General features: G+C 39.2%; 1 protein-coding gene across 1 annotated transcript in view; it reads right to left on the bottom strand.

The window, feature by feature from the left end:
• Positions 1-5,036: 5,036 nt before the first annotated feature.
• DIO2 (iodothyronine deiodinase 2) overlaps positions 5,037-26,296 on the bottom strand; it is a 132,487-nt gene continuing 111,227 nt past the window's right edge. The window contains 3 exon segments of the mRNA XM_059182640.1: positions 5,037-10,112; positions 10,115-10,685; positions 18,786-19,059. Coding sequence (XP_059038623.1) covers positions 10,090-10,112; positions 10,115-10,685; positions 18,786-19,007 — 816 coding nt within the window. The 5' untranslated portion in view covers positions 19,008-19,059 and the 3' untranslated portion in view covers positions 5,037-10,089.

The raw sequence follows: 26,296 nt of genomic DNA, 5'->3' as shown, positions 1-26,296 counted from the left end.
TATAAAACACTACAAATATTAATATAATTATTATACACAGGAAATTATGAGCAAGTTCAGAGTCTCAAGATACAGTACTACATTAGTTGAGTTACCTGTTTTCAGGAACAAAATGCACATATTTAACCATGTTGCTAATACATCTCTTCTCATTAACAGACCACTGCCTACATAAAACCATTCATATCCTTTATACCTTCTCAAAATGCAAAGTACTTGATATAAACATGTTCAAAACTTTTTTCATTCCACATTAATACATTGTCAAGCATATTTTATAAAATATGTATGGGTCTGTGTGTGTGTATAACACAAACACATATATATATACACATATATATACATATGTATACATATATATATGTGTGTGTGTATATATATATATTTGGTTAAAGTCAAATATATATTTGGCTTTGACCAACTCCTAGAAAGTTTATATATTGCACTTAAAAAACCTGGGGGCACAGAGTGGGGAGGAGCAAGATAGGAGAGGAATAGGAGACCTAAATATCATCGTGTCCCAAGAGTTCAGTTAAATAGTTATCAAATCATTCTTAACACCTACAAACTCAACAGGAGATTGAAAAGAAAAAGAGCAGCAATTCTAGGAACAGAAAAGCAACCACTTTCTGGAAGGTAGGATGTGCGGAGAAGTGAATCTGAAGGAACGCTAAGATAGGCCATGGGGGGTTGGGGGGGTGGGCAGGCTCCTGGCAAGTGGCAGAGCAGTGGAGCACAAAATCAGAAATTTTAAAAGTCTGCTCCACTAAGCAATGTCACTCCAGAGGCTTAGCAGTTGGGGCAAGGAGGTAGCCCTCGCAGAGACAGCGTGGTCTCAGGACCTGTGGGGTCACAGAAAAACCAGGGATGCCTGAGTGTGGCAGAGCCCCCAGGTATCAGGGCAGAGAAGCTGGCTACAGAAATGGATCTGAGGAGGGGGCTCTCATCTCAAGGTTACCTTAAACCATGATCTGAGGCACAGTCAGGCCACTACTTGTCAGACAGGGACCCCAAAAATGGCAAATCTGGAGAGACTTACCTTCCTCCTCTGAGTGGAGTGGAGTGGAAACATGCTACAGGAATCTGCTGGATTTGGAGACTCCAAACGGGGCTGTGCACCAGAAACAGAAATGCTCGGTCACAGGCCAGGTAAGCTCAGAGTGTGGCTAGACACCAGGGAGATGGGAGTAATTGACTCCTTTTCTCTGAGAGTGAACTGAGGAGTGGGGCCCCAAGCTCTCAACTCCTCTGGCGCCAGAGATTGGGAAGCCGCCATTTTCTTCCCGGCCTCAAAGCTCTACGGAAAGCGTTCAGGGAACAAAAGGTACTGAGAACAAAACTGAGGAGATTGCTTAGCCTGGCCTCTGGCAAGGGTGGTGCAATTCCGCCTCGGGCAAAGATACTTGAGAATCACAACAGGCACCTCCCCCAGAAAATTAGCAAGAATATCCAGCCAATACCAACTTCACTGATCAATTTTTTTTTTCTTATTCTATTTCTTTTAACTTTTCCTCTTTCCTATAACCTATAACTACTAAGGAAATTGAAGGATACATCAAAAATCTCTTAACAAATAAGAGCCCAGGACCGGGCGGCTTCCCAGGGGAATTCTACCAAACATTTAAAGAAGAATTAATCTGGAGCACCTGGGTGGCTCAGTGGGTTAAAGCCTCTGCCTTCAGCTCAGGTCATGATCCCAGGGTCCTGGGATCGAGCCCCACATCGGGCTCTCTGCTTAGCAGGGAGCCTGCTTCCTCCTCTCTCTCTCTCTGCCTGCCTCTCTGCCTACTTGTGATCTCTGTCAAATAAATAAATAAAATTTTAAAAAAATAAATAAAGAAAGAAGAATTAATCCTTATTCTCCTGAAATGGTTCCAAAAAATAGAAATGGAAGAAAAACTTCCAAACTCATTTTATGAAGCCAGCATTACCTTGATCCCAGACAAAGACCCCATAAAAAAGGAGAATTACAGACCAATATCTCTGATGAACATGGTTGCAAAAATTCTCACCAAAATACTCGCCAATAGGAGCCAACAATTAAAAGGATTATTCACCACGACCAAGTGGGGTTGGTCTTCAAGGTTGCAAGTTTGGTTCAACATCCGCAAATCAATCAATGTGATATAATACATTTATATACATTATAATTTAATAAAAGAAAGAACAAGAACCTTATGATACTCTCCATAGATGCTAAAAAAACATTTGACAAAACACAGCACCATTTCTTGATCAAAACTCTTCATAGTATAGGGATAGATGGTACATACCTCAATATCATAAAAGCTGTCTATGAAAAACCTACAGTGATTATCATTCTCAATGGGGAAAAACTGAGAGCTTTTCCCCTAAGGTCAGGAACATGGCATGGCTTTCCTCTATCACCATTGCTATTCAACATAGTACTAGAAGTCCTAGCCTCAGCAGTCAGACAACAAAAAGAAATAAAAGGCATCTGAATCAGCAAAGAACTCAGAGTTTCACTCTTTGCAGATGATATGATACTTAATGTGGAAAACCCGAAGACTCCACTCCAAAACTGCTAGAACTTATACAGGAATTCAGTAAAGTTTCAGGATATAAAATCAGTGCACAGAAATCAGTTGCATTTCTGTACATTAACAACAAGAAAGAAGAAAGAGAAATTAAGGGGTCAATTCCATTTATAACTGCACCCAAAACCATAAGATACCTAGGAATAAATCTAACCAAAGAGGCAAAGAATCTGTACTCAGAGAACTATAAAGTACTCATGAAAGAAATTGGGGGAAACACAAAGAAATGGAAAATGTTCCATGCTCTTGGATTGAAAGAACAAATATTGTGAAAATGTCTATGCTGCCTAAAGCAATCTGCACATTTAATGCAATCCCTATCAAAATACCATCAATTTTTTTAAAAGAAATGGGAGAAATAATCCTAAAATTTATATGGAACCAGAAAAGACCCCCAAACAGCCAAAGGAATGTTGAAAAAGAAAACCAAAGTTGGTGGCATAACAATTCCAGACTTTAAGCTCTATTACGAAGCTGTATTCACCAAGACAGTATGGTACTGGCACAAAAACAGACACATAGATCAATGGAACAGAGTAGAGGGCCCAGAAATGGACCCTCAACTCTATGTATGGTCAACTAATCTTGGACAAAGCAGGAAAGAATGTCCAACGAAAAAAGTCTCTTCAACAAATGGTGTTGGGAAAATTGGATGGCCACGTGCAGAAGAATGAAACTGAACCATTTCCTTATACCACACACAAAAATAGACTCAAAATGGATGAAAGTCCTCAATGTGAGACAGGAATCCATCAAAATCCTTGAGAAGAACACAGGCAGCAACCTCTTCCACCTCTGCCGCAATAACTTCTCCCTAGAAACATTGCCAAAGGCAAGGGAAGCAAGGGCAAAAATGAATTATTGGGACTTTATCAGATTAAAAGCTTCTGCACAGCAAAGGAAACAGTCAACAAAACCAAAAGACAACTGAAGGAATGGGAGAAGGCATTTGCAAATGACATTATCAGATATAGGGCTAGTATCCAAAATCTTTAAAGAGCTTATCAAACTCAACACCCAAAGAAGAAATAATTCAATTAAGAAATGCAGTCAAGGGGCAACTGGGTGGCTCAGTGGGTTAAGCCTCTGCCTTCGTCTCAGGTCATGATCCCAGGATCCTAAGATTGAGTCCCACACTGGGCTCTCTGCTTGGCAGGGAGCCTGCTTCCTCCTCTCTTTCTCTGTCTGCCTCTTTGCCTACTTTGATCTCTGTTAAATAAATAAATAACATCTTAAAAAAAAAAAAGAAATGTAGTCAAATGCTCTCCCACTCCAATTAAGAAATGGAGAGAAGACATGAACAAACATTTCTGCAAAGAAGACATTCAAATGAGCAACAGACACATGTTCCACATCACTTGGCATCAGGGAAATACAAATCAAAATCACAGTGAGATACCACCTCACACCAGTCAGAATGGCAAAAATTAAAAAGTTAGGAAACAGACAGATGTTAGCAAGGCTGCAGAGAAAGGGGAAACTTCCTACACTGTTGGTGAGACTGTAAGCTGGTGCAGCCACTCTGGAAAACAGTATGGAGGTTTCTCGAAAAGTTGAAAATAGAGCTACCCTACAACCCAAGAATTGCACTACTGGGCATTTATGCTAAAGATATAAATGTAGGGATCCAAAGGGATACACATATCCATATATTTATAGCAGCAACCCCACAGTAGTCAAACTATGGAAGGAGCCTAGATGTCCATCAACATGGATAAAGAAGATGTCATACATATTTATAAGGAATACTATGCAGCTATCAAAAAAAACCAAATCTTGCCATTTGCAACGATGTGGATGGAATTAGAGGGTATTATGCTAAGTGAAATAAGTCAGTCAGAGAAAGACAATTATCATATGCTCTTTCTGATATGAGGAATTTGAGAGGCAGGGCGGGGTGTCGAGGGGGGAAGGGAGGGAAAAAAATAAAACAAGTGGGATCGGGGAGGGAGACAAACCATAAAAGACTCTTAATCTCAGGAAAGAAACTCAGGGTGAGGGAGGGGGAAGGATATGGTGAGTGGGTTATCAACACTGGGGAGGATATGTGCTATATTGAGTACTGTGAAATGTTTAAGACTGAAGATTCACAGACCTGTACCCCTGAAGCAAATAATACATTATATGTTAATTTAAAAAAATAAGCCTGAGGCATAAATATAACAAAGTAAAACTTTGTTCCATAGGCTCAATAGGGCCCTTTCCATGAATTCTGTGTGTGACTTGTTCATGAATATGGAAAGTATCTGAAGATTTTCTTCTAACTTGTCTTGATTTCCTTGAAGACCCTGGCACACATCATGAGATTAAAATAACCTGGCATTGCTGGTGTCTTTACCCACAAATACCAAGGAATAAATATTAGAATGATGGATTCTCTTTCCCTTGTTAACCATGAATGTGTTCCAGCCAGGGCAAGGTCTAGAGAATAATTTAAAAATAAATAAACAGAACCAAAGAGTAACTTTATTCTTTTATTCAAAGTTTATTAAAATACAAGAACAAATTTTAAAAGCACACATACCACTCAGCACCAATATAATAACACTCCTTCTACAATAACCTCCAAAGCATTTCTGTTTCTGCAACTGAGCAGCAGAGAAAGACACCCATACATTCTCACCACATTTACCCAGTACCCATAGCATCGTGCCCCAAATAGTCTCCTTGCCAGGGAGACAAAGATGGGCAGGGGAAAACTAATGTGACTACATCCAACCACTAACTGAGTCAGTGACTCTTTCATCAGTAGTTATCATTCGCACACTGGTCACCTCTGCACATCCCAGTCTCCCTCTCCGGGTACTCGATTACTTGGGCTAGTGATAGAGTCTGGCAATAATGTGATGCAAAACTAAGTAAAACTGGCCAACATTCCCTACCCAATATCTTTTAATTGCTTTGGTTATAAAGTACTGGAAACCTATATCTTCATAGTCTCTCATCCTAATACACATAAAAACTACATGGGCCAGTGATGTAGTTTGGAAAAGTCTTGAGAGAATTTTTATTTATTCCCCACCCCCTTCTGTGGGCTTCTTTCATTTATGTGTTTATCTCTTTGCTTTGAGGAGTGGGAAGGGGCATAGTTTTGAGCCCAAATAGTGACCTCATTCAACACCTCCTGGGTCCTTGAGATCATCTCAGTAAATATTAAATGAACTCCATGGAGCTCTGGTGCTGCTGCCCTAAATGGGGAGCAAGCCCTGAATTGTATGACCAGTCTTGTTTGGATATCTGTACATGTTTGCTTTCTGTTGGTTCAGACTCACCTTAGAGCAGAGCTGGGTCTCTTAGTTGAGACCTTGCCTCTGCTGCTATCCAGAACTTAAGACATAAAGAAGTAGCCCAATGTTTGCCTCATTCTAAAGTCATTCATTGATACCCAGCAACCCTTTCTACTGGTAAGAAGTTTCTTTTCAAATTCTCTCAGATCAGTAGACCAAATTCTCAGGGCCTACCTCTCTCCAGTTAGCAACTTCCTAACTCTCCCAGGACCTACTTCCTTCTTTCATGGAGTACCTCAAGACACCACCAGGAGAATGCTGATCACCAAGCAGAAATTTATACTTATGTCCTGTTCTGGATGTACATATGAAACCTAAGTTTGGATTCTATTTTTAAGATAAAGTAGAAAGTAGGGAGGAAGTTGGGATATAACTGAAAACATTTTTGCTCTGATTTTTGGCAATATCATTTTGTTTTAAGTTCCTAGAATCGGAATTCTTACTGTTAATCTCTTCTGCTGAGAGACATGACATTGGACATGTTCTGAAAACCTCTAAGTGCTCAAGAGGTTTTCATTAACCCTTCAATGGGACAGAAATTGGTGTCTACATTTTTCCCTTTGCAATGACCATATGATTCTAATTAAGCTAATTTTCCAAACCATCAGTCAGATTTACAGAATGGAAAGTCCTGAACATCAGTGTATTCCTTTTGCTGTGGATATAACCCACAAGGCATGCTAAGAACACCTTGTATCCAGCTGGGAATTCTCCCAAAGGCATAGATATTGTCTTTAACATGCCCTCTGGTATTTCTTACAACAAGGCAGTACCCACACATGACCTCACCATATTTCATATTTTTTATTCAAGAGCCCAAATAGTGAAACACACTTCAGGCAAAATAAAAGACAGCAGGCTTCTCTTCTCCCCTTGGTCATAGAATAGGCATTTTCTGCTTAATGGCAGAATTTTCATCAGTAGGCCATTCAGAACTTGATATTACCAAAAATCAAAGGTACAGTCTATAAACAAGGGGAAGACACAGTACCAGAGATCCAAAACATGAAAATAAAAGTCATATAAGTTAAACGACTGTCACTTTTGCTATACCAAGAACAGTTACTAGTCTTCCTCTGAGGAGGTCAGTTACATTTTAATATCTGTATCAAACATTTCTACATTACTCTGTGGGCATTTCATTCACACCCATTCAAGAAAGTCATTGTTGACTCCACTAATATTTTCTCTAAGCAATAAAATAAAATAAGTTTGAATAGTTCCAAGACATATGCCTTTCAAACACTAAAGGTCTGAGTAAATCCAGATGCTATGATAATATCTAAAATTGCTTGAAACTATTTCAATATAGACAAGCTAATTCAGTTTAAAAGGCTAAACTGATAGCTCCATGTAAACACAGCCTAGGGCGAGGGGATTTTTAGGTCTCAATTGTCCAAAGGAACATACTTTACCAAGTATTTTTGAACAATTGGTCAAAGGAACATACTTTATAAAGACACGACAGGTAGGATGGGTATTGACACTCTAATAATTTCTCTGAGCATACCAGCTAAGCATTGATTCTCCTCTACTTCAAATAATGAGTTCTTGTTATGTTCATAAAAGATACATCACAGGAAATCATAAAAAAACATGTTGAGATAAATAGGTTACATAATTACAGGCTTATCATAACTCTGGTTAACACCAAGCCATTCTACAGACTGTAGGATTCCTGAGCTTTGTCAATTCACTGTCTTCATTGTTCCCTAACTGCCTTTCTTCCAGAAAGTCTATGTTCTATTGAACATATCTTTTTCCCTGATATTCAGCCTATGCCTTTGTATATTTACTTCCACTGCTTCATTTTTCCATTGGAATATCCTCATGGAGAGGAATTGCACACACACGACCTTCTCTTTTCCTTAAACATCTATCGCAACTGGGTGCTTTTTCCATCATCCTTTTTCCCAGACAACTAGCACTGCCTTAGCCAAATCTCATCCCCCCACCAGCTTCTCTAACATCCTGTTCCATTATTGTACATGTAGAACAAAGGGGAAGTTTAAGGACAACGGGTGAGTGTGCTGCAACCAAGTTTTCGTTTTCCTTTTCTCGGGGACCACATAATCTTGACACCATTTGAAAGATAAAATTCAGTGCGGCCCAGTCTGGAGTATAAAGTTTAATGACTGAGAACTCTGAAATTATCTGTTCTCTGTGGGAATTTCCAGAAATTTGTTAGATGTTGCCACATTTTCAAAATTTCCATTCTTTGCGGGTGTGTTTTATAGAATTTAAGACACTGAAAAGTTTAAATATTGCTGTAAAGAAAATAATCAGTTAAAATAGTACATTAATATCTAAACAATAAACTAGTGAGATGACTGATACATTTTTCCAGTTCTGTTTTGTTTTTTTTTTTAATATACTTTTGGTTCTTACACACTCAATTCCCACCTTTTTCTTATTTCAGGCAACTAGTTCCGGAAGATATTTTCAACTTGAGTGTTTTTCTTTTTTCTCTACAACTTTTATTTTATGATTCAATTATTAATGGAATGGTCATAGGAACCTTTGATTGTACGTATCAATACAACCATATACTGTGATTTAATAGCATCCTCAAATTAACAATAAAATATTTATAATACAAAATTAATTGGTCTATTCTTTGGGGGTTATGATATTTAGATATTATATTATAGGTAAAACTATAGTGTATTTTAAAGAGAAACATGGTGTGTGTGTGTATGTGTGTGTGTGTGTGCGTGTGTGTGTGTGTGTGTGTGTGTGTGTGTAGCATTATAATGAGGACAGAGGCCTTAGATTACTAGACCTCAGCTAACTGGAACAAAGGAAGATCCCAATCCAAATTTAAATGTAAATGGGAATTCCATTTTGCCACATTCCAAGCCACTGAGGGTTGTCTCTATCAAAGCCTCCAAAATTATTAATGAGAATTGTCTCAAACTAACTTTTTCTTCCTCTATTTTGTAACTGAAGAAATCTTGTTTATTTGCACTTACTATTCATTATAGTTCACTCACTCTGGGAGAAGAACAGTGCTACAGCTGAATGGCCAGAGCACCTACCTCCCACAGCAGCTGAGAATATATTTATATATAGTATCAAGAGTATATTATGAAGAATGTACTCCCCAGCTCGGCATCCGTTAAGGAGACTGAGACCAAAAATGAATGGGGCCACATCAGAATTGTAGGAATGGAGAGGGACAGACCAGAACCACTGGACCTACTGGTTTTACATTAAATCAGTATCATGCGGTATATTTCACCTGCTGAAAATATACATACCACAGACCTATTTCAGAAAGTAATTATTTCTAACAAAAAACCCTCATAATTAAAAATAATGAAGCATGGGTTTTTTTTTTTTCTCCTTTCCATCCCCCTTTCTCCCTCAATTGAGGAATATATGATAAATTCATTGATATCATATGCATATTCTCCATGCTGATTTCAATTAAGTTGCTTCTTTTTCTGACCCACGTATGTTTTATGTTTCCATGTTTCTGTGACTAACAAGGTGAAACTCTGTGAAGCCTCCTCATCTTTCTGCTTCCTGTCCCTAGCTTGTCAGTTGGATTTTCTTCTAGGGCTTTCCCCACTCGCCTAGAAAGGAACCCTCAGATTTCAGATAATCATCCTAATCCTCTAGGTAGGGATCATCCTTGATATCTGCAAATACACCTGTGAGTTCTGGGATGTTTAGACTGGCATAGAGCACCACATGGCTAGAAACTAGAACAGCAGAAACTACTAGAACATTGTTAAACATAAAAGCCTTAACCACACGAACTGGGCTCAAGGACTCTTTAGACGTAAATATTTGGGAACTTTCCAGATGGGCTCTATCCGTGCTGAATAAAGCATAGGCAATACTCCTTATACTAATAAGGACAACAGTTCCCTAACATAGTAGTTATTCAGGTAAGTCTTTTCTTCAAGTCCCAAAGCATGCATCAGCTGTATTACTTCTTTCCCAAGGCAGAATGAACACATGTTGAAACAGCGTTTCTTCCTCTCCATCTTGGGATCTTTTCATTCAGGCTTTTCATTAGGAGGAGATGTGCTGGGGCTACTACTTAGCCAAATGCCATTCCAGTGGTAAAAGGAATATGGAGATGTTAGATGTCTATGTTCTTCTGACATGTAAATTCCTAACCTTCAGCAAGACAATGGGGCTTGGTGGAAATAGTGGATTCAGTTCTTAGTTTCCTTTCCTTTACATAATTTAAAAAACAAAAACAAAAACAAAACTCCTTTACAATCATACCTTTAACCAGCTAATCTAGATTTCATCTTTTGCTGAAATTCTTCTCCAGCCAACGCCGGACTTCTTGAAGGTTGTAGCAGAAAGGGCCCTTTCCTCCCAGATAAGCAATTTTCTGTCTCTGCACAATACACACACGTTCAAAGGCTACCCCGTAAGCTACATTGGCATTATTGTCCATGCGGTCAGCCACAACTCGGCACTGGGGCGGCAAGGAGAAATGCTCCAGAAGCTGGTGGGCTGCTGCACATCGGTCTTCCTGGTTCCGGTGCGTCTTCACTTCAAAAGACAAAGAAGATTCACCAGGCACTGCCCAACCATCTGAAGGATGAGCCTCATCAATGTAGACCAACAGGAAGTCAGCCACTGATGAGAACTCTTCCACCAGTTTGCTGAAGGCTGGCAGCTGGCTAGTAAAAGGAGGTCAAGTGGCTGAGCCAAAGTTGACCACCAGTGGGCGCTCAGGGCTGGCAAAGTCAAGAAGGTGGCACTCGGCTCCATCAACCATCTTCACCTGGGCACCATTTCTACTGTTGTCACTTCCTTCAGCATTGGCGACGTGTACCACACTGGAATTGGGGGCATCTTCACCCAATTTCACCTGGTGGTGAAAAAAAAGAAAAGAGGGAGAGAATACCATATGAAATGCATCGTCACTCCATTTCACTCTATACAAAGACAACTGGCTCCAATCAAATGTGGCATTTCCTTCACAGGATGTAATAAATCTATATTGATTTAAGTAAAGAGACACCATGGCAGGTATTGTAGAAAAAGGACCCTAAAAAGAGTAGAAGTTTTTCATTCTGTATAGTTACTGAGATTAGTTGTTTCATCCTCAAAGGCATCTCAGTTAACTCTCTTCATCATTACATTGATGCCAATATTCTTTCCTATCCTTACTTTGTTGTCAGTGGTTAGCACACATCATATAACAAATGATTAATTGACTCCATTTTAAAAGTTAAAAATAAATGGTCTACTTTAAGAAAAATTAACAGATTTGTGAAATTTAGCTACCTCCTTCTGAATTCCCACTTTTGAATTCTAAAACACATAGGAAAGACCTTTATATTCTTGCATGATGCTAATTCATTTAATTTCAACCAATGGACAATAATACCAATGAGGTGTATTTCGGGCTAGAGGCGGAAAACTCGGGCTCTGCTATTTACTGAAATGGGCTACTCCCACTTCACCTCTTTGGTGTCTCATGTTTTCCATCTGCAAAATGGTGATAATGGTACCTGCCTTCCTTGGACAGTTATTGGGTTATAACATATAAAATAAGCTCTTGTACACTACAAATCATTGTGCACTTATAGGTTCCATCATCAAATGCCGAGTAAACATGTGAAACAGCATACCGCCTTTCTGGGAAATTCTACGTTTAAAAAAAAAGATTACCCTTAGAAGTAACTTGAGCTCTTCTCAACATGATGTCCTTCCTAGAGGTTTCTCAAGCTGCTGCTTACTTTCATGTTCCTACAACTAGAATCTCACCATTTCCATAAAACAAACGAAATAACAAAAACATGCAATTATTCCACAATTCTCTTAGTTCCTCATTTTTCACATGTTTTTGGTTTGGTATGGTTTTCTTGTTTTTATCTAGGAAATCACAAACCATTTAGCCATCTATCATGTATTCCATTAACAAGCTCCTCTGAACTATAAAATATCCAGACAGGTATAGAAGAAGGTATGCAAGAAAATTACTCTCCGTGCCCCTTTGCAAGTAGTTTAGACAGTTGAACACAGACTGAAGGAAAGTTTGTGGGCCTTTGGATCTGTAAATTGATAATAAAAAGCTGGCAACATAAAAGAACCAATTACTTCAGTTTGAATTAACACAATCGGATCTTCCCCTAGAATGGTTTAATCAAAGCCAATAACATTAGGGACAACTTACGACAGCCCAATTGATTTTTATACACTATACTTAATATTACAAAACATTTCCAACTGGATCGACTTATTCCCTTCGTATAAATACAACCACACATAACACTGCTAGTAATTGAAGTCACTTAGAAGGAAATTGTTAAAGACTCAACAATCCAAACTGATGTAAAATACTCAAGGGCTTTTATTCAGAAGCTTCTATCTAATGTGAATGCATAACTCATTTTAACTGTAGAGAAAGAAATAAAGAAGTTTTTCCTTTCCGTTCTGAAAAATCCTAGCGATGCAGATTTAAAACAATACGATTATTTTTTTCTAAAAAATTTTAGAACAACCTTCTTTCTTAGGAAAGGAAGCTGTTCATATGATTTAAATAAGTACATTTGTTTTCAGTTACTATCAGGGAGAAAGTTGCTCTATTTATATTAATTTTCTTGGTTAATTTGCAAGTTACACTAGATGGAGAAATCTAACAAGCCACTTTCAGCTGAATTGTTTTATAGGGGGTAAAATAATAACTCGCTCTTCTCTGAGGTATTAAAATATACTGACAATTTAAAGATACACATTTTAAAGGTATTATAAACCTTTTAATCTTTGAGTACTTCTTGTACTTCTTTGTAGGTCTAAGCAGTGGGTAGCATTACCATTACTTTCTCGTTAGGTTTTTCCCACTTAAAATACAGGTAACAATTCTAGGAGGGCTGCTTTCAATGGTATTGTGCTGTGTTCCTCAATATACTGTGATATAAAGATCTAAGGCATCCAGACCAGTCTAAACCCATGAGCTGTTGTAGTGACTTCTTGTCGAGTGAGCAGCCCACGCACAGGAGAAAAATCATCTCTGGAGTGTAGACTTGTAGGTTCTTGGGAGGTGAAAACAACCATCTGATGCCCCGAACTCTCACCTAGGCAGAACTGCTGATCTTTGCATTATTCTTGATCATTCAAACTAAACAATCTAATCTGATGCTTCAGTCACAGGTGACTCTCATTACCTGTAGTTAATTTTCTTGGAAAGTTAAAGCAGTTCCTCTTTCTTCTTGGTGACACAAAGTTCAGCCACATAATTTTTTTCAAAATACAGACTAATCTACCTCAGAAAATTTCAAACAACTATAATATATTCACTCTAAAATTAAAAATTAAAAAAGGTACCAAATGCATAATGCCTGGTGTGTGTGTGTGTGTGTGTGTGTGTGTGTGTGTGTGTTAGTGCTGGGGGCAGGGTTAACATTTTGTTAAGCTGAAAATTTTGTTGAATGATAATGAATGGTAGCTGTTATAATCCTAAGAGTAGCGGTCAATAAAGAATTTTACACTTAATAATAATCTTGACCTGCAAAGAACATAACTGTGTTTGGGTGATGGATATGTTCACTGAGTCAGATAATTTGGAAATGTGAATCCTGGAGCCCTATTGTAGAGTTCTGCCATAATCAACACTAAATACTATCAATCTGTTCTTGATGATCTCTGTTGATGTGTGTATGAAGTGAAAGTAGCCAATCTTCTTTATTTTGCTAAGCAGCCGTGGGACCCTACTGAAGATTGGAAGGTCATAAGCAGACATCTTGTTCATGAGGATGACTAGGTTAGAGAAAATGTGATATTAATGATAATAACAAACCTATGGGGGGGGGGGACTCCACACCCATTATTTGTGAGTCCCAAAGTGAGTACACCAATAGTCTGCTTTTGTAAATCTCATCTACTAATTGTAAAGTTTGTTCATTTTATTAAAACCTGCTGATGACAACTTAGGAATGATAAAGAAAAAATAAACTTTAGAAATTTAAAAAAATGAAAGTTCCCTTTAACCTAAAAAAAATAAATCTTTTAAAAGGACATTATTGTCCTTCCTCAACTGCCATATGAGGCCGATGTCATTTCTCATCTTTCCATTTGATCTCTGTGGCAATTAAATTCTTATTATGACCAGAGTTTCAAATGAAGAGTTTCTTGGTTTGTTCAGTTATATGCCCTGCTGAGATGGAATGGGAGAATCACCACTGTCTCCAATGATGGAAGATTCTTTGCTTTCCCCAGGAGCAAAGCATTCCTTGACAAAGAGCCAGAATGATGAAGAAAATAAAGTTCATCCCATAATAACATTTAGGCTGCAGGAAAGGAGCTCAACAAAAACAAGTTATCCCCTGGTACTCCCAAACTTTGTTTTAATTTCCCACAGTGGCACAGAAAGTCTCCTGGCCACAAGTTACCTATCATCTTAATTTCTCCTTCTTAGAGGGTTTGTGTTTGGTTTTTGTCCTTAATGAGACATATTTGCCAAAGAGGCATTCAAAAGGCATTTTTTACTCTTGCGGAAGAGTAATTAGGTCGGTACCTCTTTCCCTGCCAGCATTAGCTGCTCTAAAGAGAACCCTGCCCAGTATTTAATGCCCAAACACAAGAAACATCATTTCCACTAATTGGTCTTGAAGTTCCGATGTTCCCAAAGGGTCCCTTTATTTTGCAAGGATCAGAAAGGACATACGTAAAATGTAATATCGTCATCACTGACTTTATCTCTCTCATCTGCGCTATTACAGTTGTCCTTTCTTATGTTTGTGTAATCAGCATCAACACAACACCAACAAGGGAGGTAAATAAAGGGTTGCATTTTTACAACAGGGGGCATCTCTAGGCAGAGCACAAATGTGATAGTCATATTTATAAACATGAACAAGAGTGTAAATATATGGCATATAAAATTTGACTCCCTTGATGATGGTATTCCTTTTACTGACTGTGTTCAGTGCATGGAGAAAAGGATAATACTGCTTTAGCATGCGGACTGTGAAATGCAGGGCAAGGGAAAAAAGAACCATTCATGAAGCAGAAGCTGGAAATAGAGCATATACTACTAACCTTGTTCCCCCACCTTCATCCCCTGGCCTGAGAAAGGGTTCTGAAGAAAATATCACCTCGTCTCATGATAGGAAGCAAGGCAAATGATAAAAATGGGGGAGGGGGTGGCAGAACAATTTTTACACATCCTTCTTGCTACCCAAAGCCCTGGAATGGCTTTATCAACCATCACGAAATTTCGAATTCTTTGACATAATGACCCGACTACATCAGCGTCCTTATAAACATGGCCAAACAATTATTAGGCAGTGATTTACATATTTACATTCAAATTGGCCAAATAAACCAGAGTTGAAGAATGAGTGAGCTACTTACTCTGAGTTCGATTCCCTTTTGGTCATTCTCTTTTTGATCTGTACCTTGAAAACAGAGCTCTGAGCTCTATCACTTCCTACTGTTTTATCCAAGTGAAGGACAAGCTCTAGCTTTGGCCTCCTTTCTCTTCTTTTGGGACTGTTTCTCTCCTAAAAGGGCTATTTTCCACTGCAGAAACTAGTGTCAAAAGGTCTGAGGGGAGTGAAGAGGAGGAGGATGTTAGAGACCCTTCAAAACCAAAATTATATGTTCAAATGAATATGTTTTCTGTGCTACTGCAATATTAACCACTCAGAAGCTAAACTGCTTGTCAGCATCTATACTGTGTATTTACTTTTACACTTCATTTAGGTGGAAGCCAGGCTCCCAGGCACGGTAGTTTGCTTTTGGTTGCATTTCTGAGTCTTAGAGCACCAGCACAAGGATACAGTGTAAGATGCAATGACACAGATTAGGAAAACTTAAAGAACACACTTCGGGTGTTCGCCTCTGTCACGAGTTTCCGCAAGTTTCTGTAGACTTTCTTTTTCATCAACACCATGCACAGAACTCCCTCTAACCGAGCGCAAGTTATCTTTAAAGGTTTCCCTACGGAGTTAATTTTAAAGCCCATTCAATATTTTCATGTAGAGGATTGTTTTATTTTGTTCTGTTGATTTCCCTGTGGCTTCCTGTAGGAGCCAAATACAAGGCTAGCACTTTGACTGCACTATCTCTAAATATCTTCCCAAATATCTGACCTTCAACAAAGGGAATTAGAAAGGACATGCCTGACGTATCACAGGTGCGCCAACCCCTCAGCCAGGAAAACTCTGCTTTTGCAGGTGGCAACCTCCAAATAACGCAAGTCAGGATTGTGAAATACTGTGGTGCCATCTCACACAGAGCCTCCTCCAGCATGGCCATAGACTGGCGGCACCCAAAGACAGTGTCGCAGAGGACAACAGCAGTCAGGGAGGTGATTCAACCTGTTTCAGAGATTCGGCATGACCCTTAAATGCCATCAGAGCCACCACCACCTTGTCATACTGGGGAGACAGAAGGAGACCTAAAAATCAAGACAAGCTGTGTTCACAACGTTTCTATTCTATTCTCCCAATCCAGTCTTGTCTCTGGATATATGGGTTCTTGAGTTGCTTCTTCTCATGGTATCTAATATATAAATCATAAAAAGCATACATAATAACAACAGTTGTGAACTTGGTCACTAATCAATAGAAATAATAAAGAAGAATATATAAACCATCTGCAGAAAGAAAGAGAGAAAAAAAAGAAAGAAAGAAAGAAAGAAAGAAAGAAAGAAAGAAAGAAAGAAAAAAGAAAAATCACTTTTCCTTGTCAATTTCTTGGAATATGCATCACAAAAAATTGCAACACATGGAACACTATATATAAGCAAAAAAATATAATGAAGTTTATTGATGAGGCATTTGTTTGTTTTTCTCTTTTTATTCCAATAAGCTGCCTAAGAGAAGAAACACTCTCAATATTTGTGGGTAACAGCACAGCCCCTATATTTTATATGAGATATTTATATAAGCATATATACATATAAGTAAAATTCTCCCAAGTGGTGACTTTCATTAAAAGGCAAAAAGTCTATTATCTTTCAAAGAAGTAAGAGTTTAATATTCTGAGTTCAAGCCACTGGCATGGCCATGTTATCTTCCTAACAACTATAAAATCCAGATATAGATGAGGGAACATGCTAATACTGTGCCTGGTATACATGTGCATTCTCCACCCTCTTTCAAAGTCTTTACTCCCAAATCAAAACCTAAGAATTCCACATTCAATGATACATTTGTGGGACTGAAATGATCATCTTGGTATCTCCCTCCCTTGACTCCCCTTTGCCCAACATACATAACAGAAAGGAGATTAAGGTTTCCTATTATTATAAAGGAGCTTTCATATACTACCAAGAGCTCTTACTATTCTCTGGCCTTTAGGACAACACATGAAGACCTTTGGCAGGTGACTTTTGATAACAAAGATATGCAATATAGTAAAATGCCCCAAATTCATGAATATTTCCCTCTTGAGCACTTGTTTGCTCAATTACTCTGGATTCCTTGTGACTAGATGTTACTTCTATTCCTTTCCTCATGCATGGATTTATTTTTCTAGAATTTATTGATGGAGGACTCATTCCTGTCCCCCTCTCTGATTTTGAGCTTTCACTGTGTTTCTGAGGTGTCACTTGTCTATAATGTACCACTTCACTGGCTTCCATAGCCTCTCAAATTCCCTTCCCTGGCATCTCAGACAAGGTCTCCCAATACACTTAGGGAAAACCAAGATTGTCTACTTTGACGGCAACTTTTGCCAACTGAGTCCATTCTTCTTAATTAAGCCCAGAGATCTTTAGGAATCACGTGGGTAGGGGCAGGGGGACAACCGACAAAGAACCAGTTCCCCTTTGCCCCTTGAGATCTGAATTGGGGATGTCCTACCAACATCTCCAAGTAACCAAAAGTCTGGGCTGTCAGTAAGTATTATTAGAAACAAAGCTCATCAACTCAGGTCTTGGGAAGCTGCCCTGAGACATGAGTTCTGCCCCTAAGTGAGGCCACTGCTCTAGAGCTCAAAACACGTGTTCTAACAGTTCTGAGACAGTAACGAACCATAGACTTATCTGCTCTTTCTAGGACAACTTGTTTTACTTTTGAGAAAGCAAATGTGCTCTCCCTTACAAAGTCTGGATTTCTGACAGCTAGTTCTCAGCGGGTTTTTTTTTTTTTTTTTTTTTTTTCAAATTGGTATCTAGTAACCCAGGACCTGGGACTCGGTCCCTGATAACCACTTCAAAAGGGTTCAAGTCCAATAAGTTATGGGGATGAAAAGTGTAGCATAGGGAATATAGTCAGTCTTGTAATAACTTCATATGGTGACAGATGGTAACCACACATATCATGGTGAATATTTCTTAATGCAGATAGTTGTCAAATCACCATGTTGTACACCTGTTCATTGTATGTCAACTATTCTTCAATTACAAAAATGCCCATGTAGAGGAGGATGCTGCCAAAGGGCTGCTTTCATTAACTCTTACCTCTACCAGAAATGAGGGGGCTATTATGCCAAATCCCACTAGCTGTGAGCATCTTGTTACATCTTTCCAACTCTGAGGGTTCTGAGTAGCATTTTCTTTTTTTCCCTTGCCTTTCAGTGCCCACCGCTGAACCATCTTTCCTGATACACCTACGTCTCTCATCAAGCGAAGCATCAAAATCTCAGTTTGTGACAAAAGCAGGTAAAATGCAGCAGTCTCTCCTCCCCTGACATTCTCTGACATTTCCCCCAAATTGTTTAACCGGCACCAACACTTTCCACTTCAAAACTGCCCCAAGACATGAATGACCCTTGTTAGAAAGTTATGCCTTGTTATTAAGTCACACCAAGTCATTAGAGCTTCCTACCTGTCATGCCCAAATCTGACCTGCATGAGGTGTGGAAAGCGCAGGAAGGAGCTCTCTTGAGCATAACCACCAGGCTCCCAGAGGCAGCGCCACGATCCCAGCCCAGGGCTCCCCACGGCCTGCTGCCCCTCACTGGCCAGCCCCTGCCCCTACTGACCACGGGAGAAGCCCCTGTCGGGGCAGCTCACCTGCTTGTAGGCATCGAGGAGGAAGCTCTTCCAGATGCAGCGCATTCCCTCTGAGGTCAGCATGCGCCTCCACTCCCCGCGAGTGGACTTGGAGCGGCTCAGCAGCAGCACCACGTGCTTGAGGAGAATGACCGAGTCATAGAGTGCCAGGAAGAGGCAGTTGGAGAAAAAAACTGGCAGAATTTGCAGTGTGATCAGCAAGTCTACGCTGAGGATGCCCATCTTCTCTGCCTCCCAGTCAGTTCCCTTGTGCGCTCTGGTTCCCCTTCACCCTCTTATTTAAAAGGGGGGTGGTGATAGAGGGGGTGGGGGAGATAAAGGGGAAGGCCGGGGGGTGGGGGGAGAAGGAGAAAAACTAAATTAAAAGGAAGCCCAAGTTGTCTCCTCTTTCAAAGAAGCAGAAATGGCAAGACCAAGTCCAGTCTCTCCAGCCCAGCAGTTGGAGTGTGCCCATCAATTCATTCAATTCGGAGCTGCTGCTTTTTTTTTTTTTTTTTTTTTTTTTTTCAGGATTTAAGATGTTAAAAAAAAAAAAAAAGAAGAAGAAGAAGAAGAAAAAGAAAAAAACCACACACACAAACTGGCGCACCCGTCCCTAATCCAGTTACCCCTCTCAGAGTCGGTTAGAGACAGGCAGTTCTACTTTCATTTCCAAGCACCTATGAGACTGTGGCAGAGATTGCAAAATTTTCTTTAGCTTTTCATTGTCTCTATGTTCAGAAACGTAGCCTGTTTCTTTCTTGAATTGCCAGAGTTTTTAAAAATGTGCTTTAAGGGTAGTTTTTTTTTTTCCCCTTCTTTACTCCGTTTTACACACACTTTCTGTTCTCCTTCTCCCAGGCTGTCTGTCTCTCCCTTCCCCAGGAGCGACGGACTCCTCTTTTCCTCACTCCCTCTGGCTTTTCCTTCGTGCTATCTGTCTGTGGTGCAAAGTGCCTCTCTCTCTGCAGCCCAGTGAGTCTCCCTGAAGCCTTTTATACATTCCCTGGCTAATTGCTGCAATAGAGAAATGAAAGCCTAATCTTGGTAAAGATCTTGACGTCATTGAGAAAGAGGGCTTTACTTTGGCCAGAACTGCAGTGAATAGAAAAGCAAAACTCGACAACTTTTTTTTTTTTTGAAGGGGGGGGGCGAGTAGAGGGACAGTGGAATTTTGCTTTGTGATTTAAAGAGAGGGAGAGAGAGAGAAAAAAATAATACCTTTGACAGTTTTCAGGAAATGCTTCCAGATTTTGGGAAAAGTAATTTAATGTAATGTGTAAATTGATAGGAAACACTCTCTCCTCTGATGATGATTATTGTTATCGCTCATTTATGAGGGGTTTTTGGAAAGAAAGAATTCTGGAAGGCAGGTAGAAAAGAGGAAGAGTACTCAGGGATGGTCTCTGTTCTATTTTTTGGAAGATGTGGATGCTTACATCTGGTCTTTATACCTTTATAATGTGACAGTTTCTCGTCAGATTTGTGATCCAGGTTCTTTAAATATTTTTGAGTCATGATCTTATTTAAGAATATTCAAAGTGAGTTGTGAGGTGGAAAACTTTTGAACTCTTTGAGTACCATCACAGCATTTCTCTAAAGCTTTTTGTAGAAAATTAATACAAGTTTTCTTTTTGGTGTTACTGAAATTTCCAATGTGAAAAAGAAAGAAAAAAAAATCTTCCAGACAACCATGAAAGTAGCTAGTTGACCAGATCTTCTTTTAGTTCCATTTTGCCTATATGCAGATTAAATTAAAACCTTCTATCAAATGGCATTAAGATGCCATAAGACTGAGAAATAAATTTCCTTATTAAGTGAGCTCTTTAAATTCTGTACTTTCCCTACTTCTGTTAGCATAACCCTTAAGAGACCTGAAGCTTTGGGGAATCTTCCTTTTTCCTTGAAAAAAAAATTAATTAAATTTGTAGGTGGTTAGGAGCAGACTTTGAATTGGCTCAAGAGCCACACTGAACATTGCTCAATGGCTTGCTTCTGTCGTAAGTCTCCATGACCAATGTCTATTTAAGCAAACAATGCATTGGCAGAATGCCATGACCCCCACCTCAGTCTAGTTTTCCTTCCTCACTTACCTAACTGATCACCTCTAGTAATTACGTTTTCTTGAAAGAAGGAGTAGTAAGTATAGACACTTGGGTGAGGATATAGAATTGAAATTGACAATTAATTAGCTGACTTTTCTATGTACACAGTGCTCTCATTAAGCACGAGCTAAGCAAGAGATGTGAACCTGTTGTCAGTACATTTCTGCGTTTGTCCCTGTGGCTATAACCTGCAAGATTACAGAAATAATTTAAAAGCCCAGAGCAGGGGTCATTAAATGGTAGGCCAATGGACCAAATTCTGGATATATATGTATTTTATTCAGTTGGCCCAGTTCTGTTTGGCTTAAGAAAAAAATACAGTGAGAATGCTTTTAGTTTTCATGAGGCCAGGGATTCTTATCTGCTTTCTCTGCTCCTATTTTCCAGCAGTTAGAACCAAGCCTGGCACAGAGTAAATTCAAGGAGGAGGTACTGAATGGACCAATGGGTAGGGTATGCATTCCTCCACACTAGGGGGCACCATTCACATACAATATGATATGGCTAGGGTGCCCCAGAACTGTACACCTGGCTGGCCTTGGATGTGGCCCTTCCCATTGACACAATCCTGCCCCTTCCCTACTGTCCTAAAAAATCTGATTCCTTCATCTTTCTCATTGGTTTAGCCCATTATGAATCTTGGATTTATATTCCAAGGACTAAATTTTGAGAGGTTTCAGAGCTTAGAGAAATGAATATAAACCACATAGAAAAATATTTTTCCTGTGACTAGTGTACAGTGTTGCCTAAAGAATATTATTCAGATACATGATAACATTTACTCCATTCATTCTTTGAATCTTCTCAGTGTCCCTATTGAAGAAAAAAAGACAAAGAGAGGGAAGTGGCCACACGGCATTTTAACTAGTGTAGAAGGGAGAGGTAAAGTGCCAGATGAAGTCCCACTCCACAATGACAGAAGGTCTGGAGTCAGGAAATGATGTTTCTACTCACTGTTCAAGCCCTAAAATCTCGCCCCTTTTCAAACATTCATTTTGGGCCTGTTTGAACGAAAGCGGTGCTCATTTAAGGCAGAGATGTTAGCAGCTATAAACCAATGCTTCCTCACTTGTCATTTGCTTTCAAGGAGAAAGATATGATTAGAAATGGCAAGCTCAGGAGGGGAATTGGTAGAAAATCAGAAAAATGTTTTCTTTTTAAATGCAAACTTCAAGGGGCGCCTGGGTGGCTCAGTGGTTTGGGCTGCTGCCTTCGGCTCGGGTCATGATCTCAGGGTCTTGGGATCGAGCCCCGCATCAGGCTCTCTGCTCCGCAGGAAGCCTGCTTCCCTCTCTCTCTCTCTCTCTCTGCCTGCCTCTCTGCCTACTTGTGATCTCTGTCTGTCAAATAAATAAATTAAATCTTTAAAAAAAAATAATAAATGCAAACTTCAAGGCACATCCAAACTACAAATGATTATAAATCAGAAAGGTGTTTTTGTTTTTTTGTTTTTTTTGTCTTTTTAGTTTCTTCTTTCTTTCTCTCTTTCTTTCTTTGGCAGTCAGATGTGTTTGAGGGTTTTTTAAACCAGAAGGACAAATAGACACATAGCCAACCTCTTTGTATCATTTCTCAGATTTCTTCCATCATTTTTTTAAACGAATAAATAAATGAATTACAAAAGTGAGAGTCATTCCTTTACCTATTAGACAATCTGTCCATTCTAGAATTACATTTCTCCGAAGTATTTCTTTACACACAGTTTGCTTGTTCAAATTATTTACACTATTCAACATTTTGGTTTTCAAGTAAACCATGAAGTAAATAAATAAATAAATAAATGACACATACGGTGACAGAGAATGATTTATCCCATAATACACATGAGAGAATGTGGATTATGAAGGCTATAGAGTCAGAGCTCATGCTAGGATATCTTCCCTAAAGTTGAACCTCACTTTTTTCTTACATAACTGTTTTGTGGGTCCTGGCCATAGTCTGAAAATTGAAACCCTTGCCAAAAGTGGTTGTGCTGAATTATTTTACCTTCTAAATTGCAAATGATATCTGGGATTTCACATCTGTTTAATACTGCCCCTATTCAAGCTCCTGGTTTAGATTTCATATGGTGATTTCAAAGGCTTGGCTATCTTCTTGGCCATATAAGCATTCTTAGCAATCAACATTGTAATCAGCTAATTGCAAACCAATGTGTGGCGTGTTGGTTGAATTTCTCTGTACAACGTTGTACACAGGTTTCAAATTTTAAACAAAGGCAGCTTAGGGCAAAATGTTTGGCGTTTTTTAGCAAGTGCAGAACTGCTGTAAAATTGTTTAATTGTGGTCTTTTTCTTTTTTTTTTGTTTTTTTTTTTTAAAGATTTTATTTATTTATTCGACAGAGAGAGATCACAAGTAGGCAGAGAGGAAGGCAGAGAGAGAGGAGGAAGCAAGCTCCCTGCTGAGCAGAGAGCCCGATGCAGGACTCGATCCCAGGACCCTGAGATCATGACCTGAGCCGAAGGCAGCGGCTTAACCCACTGAGCCACCCAGGCGCCCGTCTTTTTCTATAGTAAGAGAGCATCATGTCCACCATTGCTTCCTTCTGGCTGGAGAAATAAGAATATGAATGGTAAGTGTTCCTTTGCTTCACTTTTTGGCTCAAACTGAGACTGAGAACATGAAGGTAGATAACTTGAGAGCAGACTTGAAAATTTCAGGGGTGGAAGCTATCACTGCTATCTTGTTATTGTTTTATGCAGGAGCCAAAGAGAACCCAAAGAATTCTGTGGTTAATAATTCATGCTGTGGATCTTTCAAAAGTCTTATTTCACAGAATTTTATTCCTTGTAATTCAAACAATTTGTTAAATATAGTTTAAAAATGGAGTTTAATTCTTCCTTTATTAAAAACATGTCAAATAAATAGATCATAAATAAAAAAACGTCTGCTCAGGACTGGGAATGTGATTGCCATACACCGCCCCTCCCCCCCTGCAAATAGCGCAGTCCCTATCAGAGAAGGGAATCGAAAACTGCATGACCTTCTGTCTCTACTAACTCCTGGTTGTGCCCAAGGAGGAGTTATAATGAAGGGTTTGTACTACCACTACTGAATCATTCAGAATTCCCTGTGGGCCCATCCATTTTACAAACGCAGCCGTGTTCCCTGCCTTGTGATGAAAGAAGCTCCATGGATAAAATAGACAACCCCAGAGTAAACTCTGACATACCTTGAGCAAAGCAGCTTAGGGCTGGGGCAGAGAAGGCAGACTCTGTGGGAGGTATGAGCTTTCTATCCCAACAGCTGGTCTCAGGTCCCTTTGTAAGCCCTGGCAGAAAACAGAGGCTGAGGTGTTAATGCATTTTTCCCTCAGGAACTGCTGCTACTCTTTTGTTTCCGGGCCACCTACTGGTAAGACTGAGGAGGAAAGAAAAAGGTAAAAGACAACAGGATGGGGAAAGCAGAAATGAAGAGAAGGAAGATGAGGAGAGAGGAAGGGAGAAAAGAGGTTTCAATGAACTTCTTGTGAGAGGCTGTGAGCAAGAGATCCAATTAATGCCAATTGTGGCAAGGCCTTCTGTGAGGAAGACAGCTGTCCAGAAACTGGATGGAAGCCACCACCTCATTTCACAGAGGCCACTGAACAGCTGTTTCAAGACAGCAGCCTTCATTTGCTATTGACCTGGTCTAGATCTAAATTGATGGCCGATCCCCAATCCCGGCTTTCCAAATCTCTCTGGTACGAAGAGGCCGAGTGTTATTTAGTTTTGGGAATAGTTTATTAACCTCTAGAGACACCCAGGTTTGGTGGTGGGGAGGCCAGGAGAATAGAAAAGAACACTCTGTAAAGTTATACAAGATGAATTCCTTCCGGACAAGAAGCTCTCGAATGAAGACATTCAACTCATCCTCTTTTCCTAAAATGTGACTCAGTGTCTTCGTTCCGCCTAAATCTTTACCCGCTGCGGCAGACCAAGAGAAACAAAGGAAAAAGGTCAAAAAGTTATCATCTGTGGACCAGCTTTTCTTCTACTTTGTTCCGCTCTATAGCTCATAGGAAACCACCAGCTGACATTGTTTTAAAATAAAATAGGCCATTCTTTATAAACAGTTTTACAGTTGCCTTTAAAAAATCACTTATACATTGCCTCACTCGTATACTGAGTACATGAACAGAGCATGACAAAATATATTAAGATTCATGCTGGTTCATGCAATTCCAGAGGCAATAGTAGCTTGTTCTCACTGAGGGTAAAGGAGGCCACCACTCCTCTCTCAAGAACTGGTAGACACAAATGCACAGAGATAATAAGCAACGTGTTCTAATCTCAGTGACGATAGTGAAACTAATAGAATTACTGTAGCATAAAAAAAATCCACATTCGATATGGGGATAAAAATACCTGCAGTGAAGATGACTATACAATGAGATATGTTACCAAGGGAGGTTATGAAAATGTTATCAGTGGGCTTATTTTCAAGGTAGGGAGGGAGGCTAATAAGACAGTTTTCCAAAACCTTTTTAAGCCCATGGTACTCTTAAAGTAATAGTATAGAATAAGTTAATTTGTAACATATACATAAAACCAACTGGGCTAATGGCAGAATACCGGAATCATAAACTATGCTGTTTCCATTTCCATTTTGAAGACACTTTTTTTTGTACAATTAAGTAAAATCTTTAAGCTTTTCTAAAGATAGTAGACAGGAAAGCATGTTTGTTTTCTACAGACAAAATATAAGACCTGAAATTCAAATCTATTTTTAAAATCTAGTCTCATTTATTAGACGGACACTTGTCGTCTTTTATCAAGACACAACCACTTAGCTAAATGATTGTTTTAAAAATAGATGCGTACAAATTCCTGAATACTCTTATCTTGTTTTCTCAGGAGAATTTTCTATCACGATTTAAAGACTCAAAATCTGTTTTCCCAAAGTAAAACCAATATGCTTCATGATTTTTTTTATCAGTAATGAACTAAATGGTACACAAAGCTAAGACGCTGAACTCCTCAGCCCAAGTATCTCGATCTCTTCTTGATAAATGTTAAATAATACCACCTCACTCAGCAAATTGGCACTTACCAGTTACCAAGAGATGTCTTGTTCTGGCGGTTTTCAATCATCAGAGGCAGAATCTATTTCTGAGCCCGTACAGACCCATAGGATCAGAAACAAACCTCTGGATTGATTTTCTACCTATAAAATGGAGCTGAAGATATCTTCCCATACTTATCTCATGTTGGTGGCTAATATATTCAAGTTTTTGAGAAATTTAGTATCATTCTAAAAATCTTCAAAATAAAAAGGAATCCTGGCTGGTAAGTTTATTTGGACCTATTTATATCAACAGATTCCCTCTAATAAAAACTTCTGGAAAAAAGATATATTCCTAACAGGCCAGATCTGATTTTATTATGAATTGCCAACCTGTTCGAAATGACTTTAAGGAAAGCTGGGTTACTCAGTGGAAAACAAGAAT

The sequence above is a fragment of the Mustela lutreola genome, chromosome 7 (assembly GCF_030435805.1).
Source record: "Mustela lutreola isolate mMusLut2 chromosome 7, mMusLut2.pri, whole genome shotgun sequence".
Taxonomy (NCBI): Eukaryota; Metazoa; Chordata; class Mammalia; order Carnivora; family Mustelidae; genus Mustela; species Mustela lutreola.
This window is presented reverse-complemented; position numbering and strand designations above follow the sequence as displayed.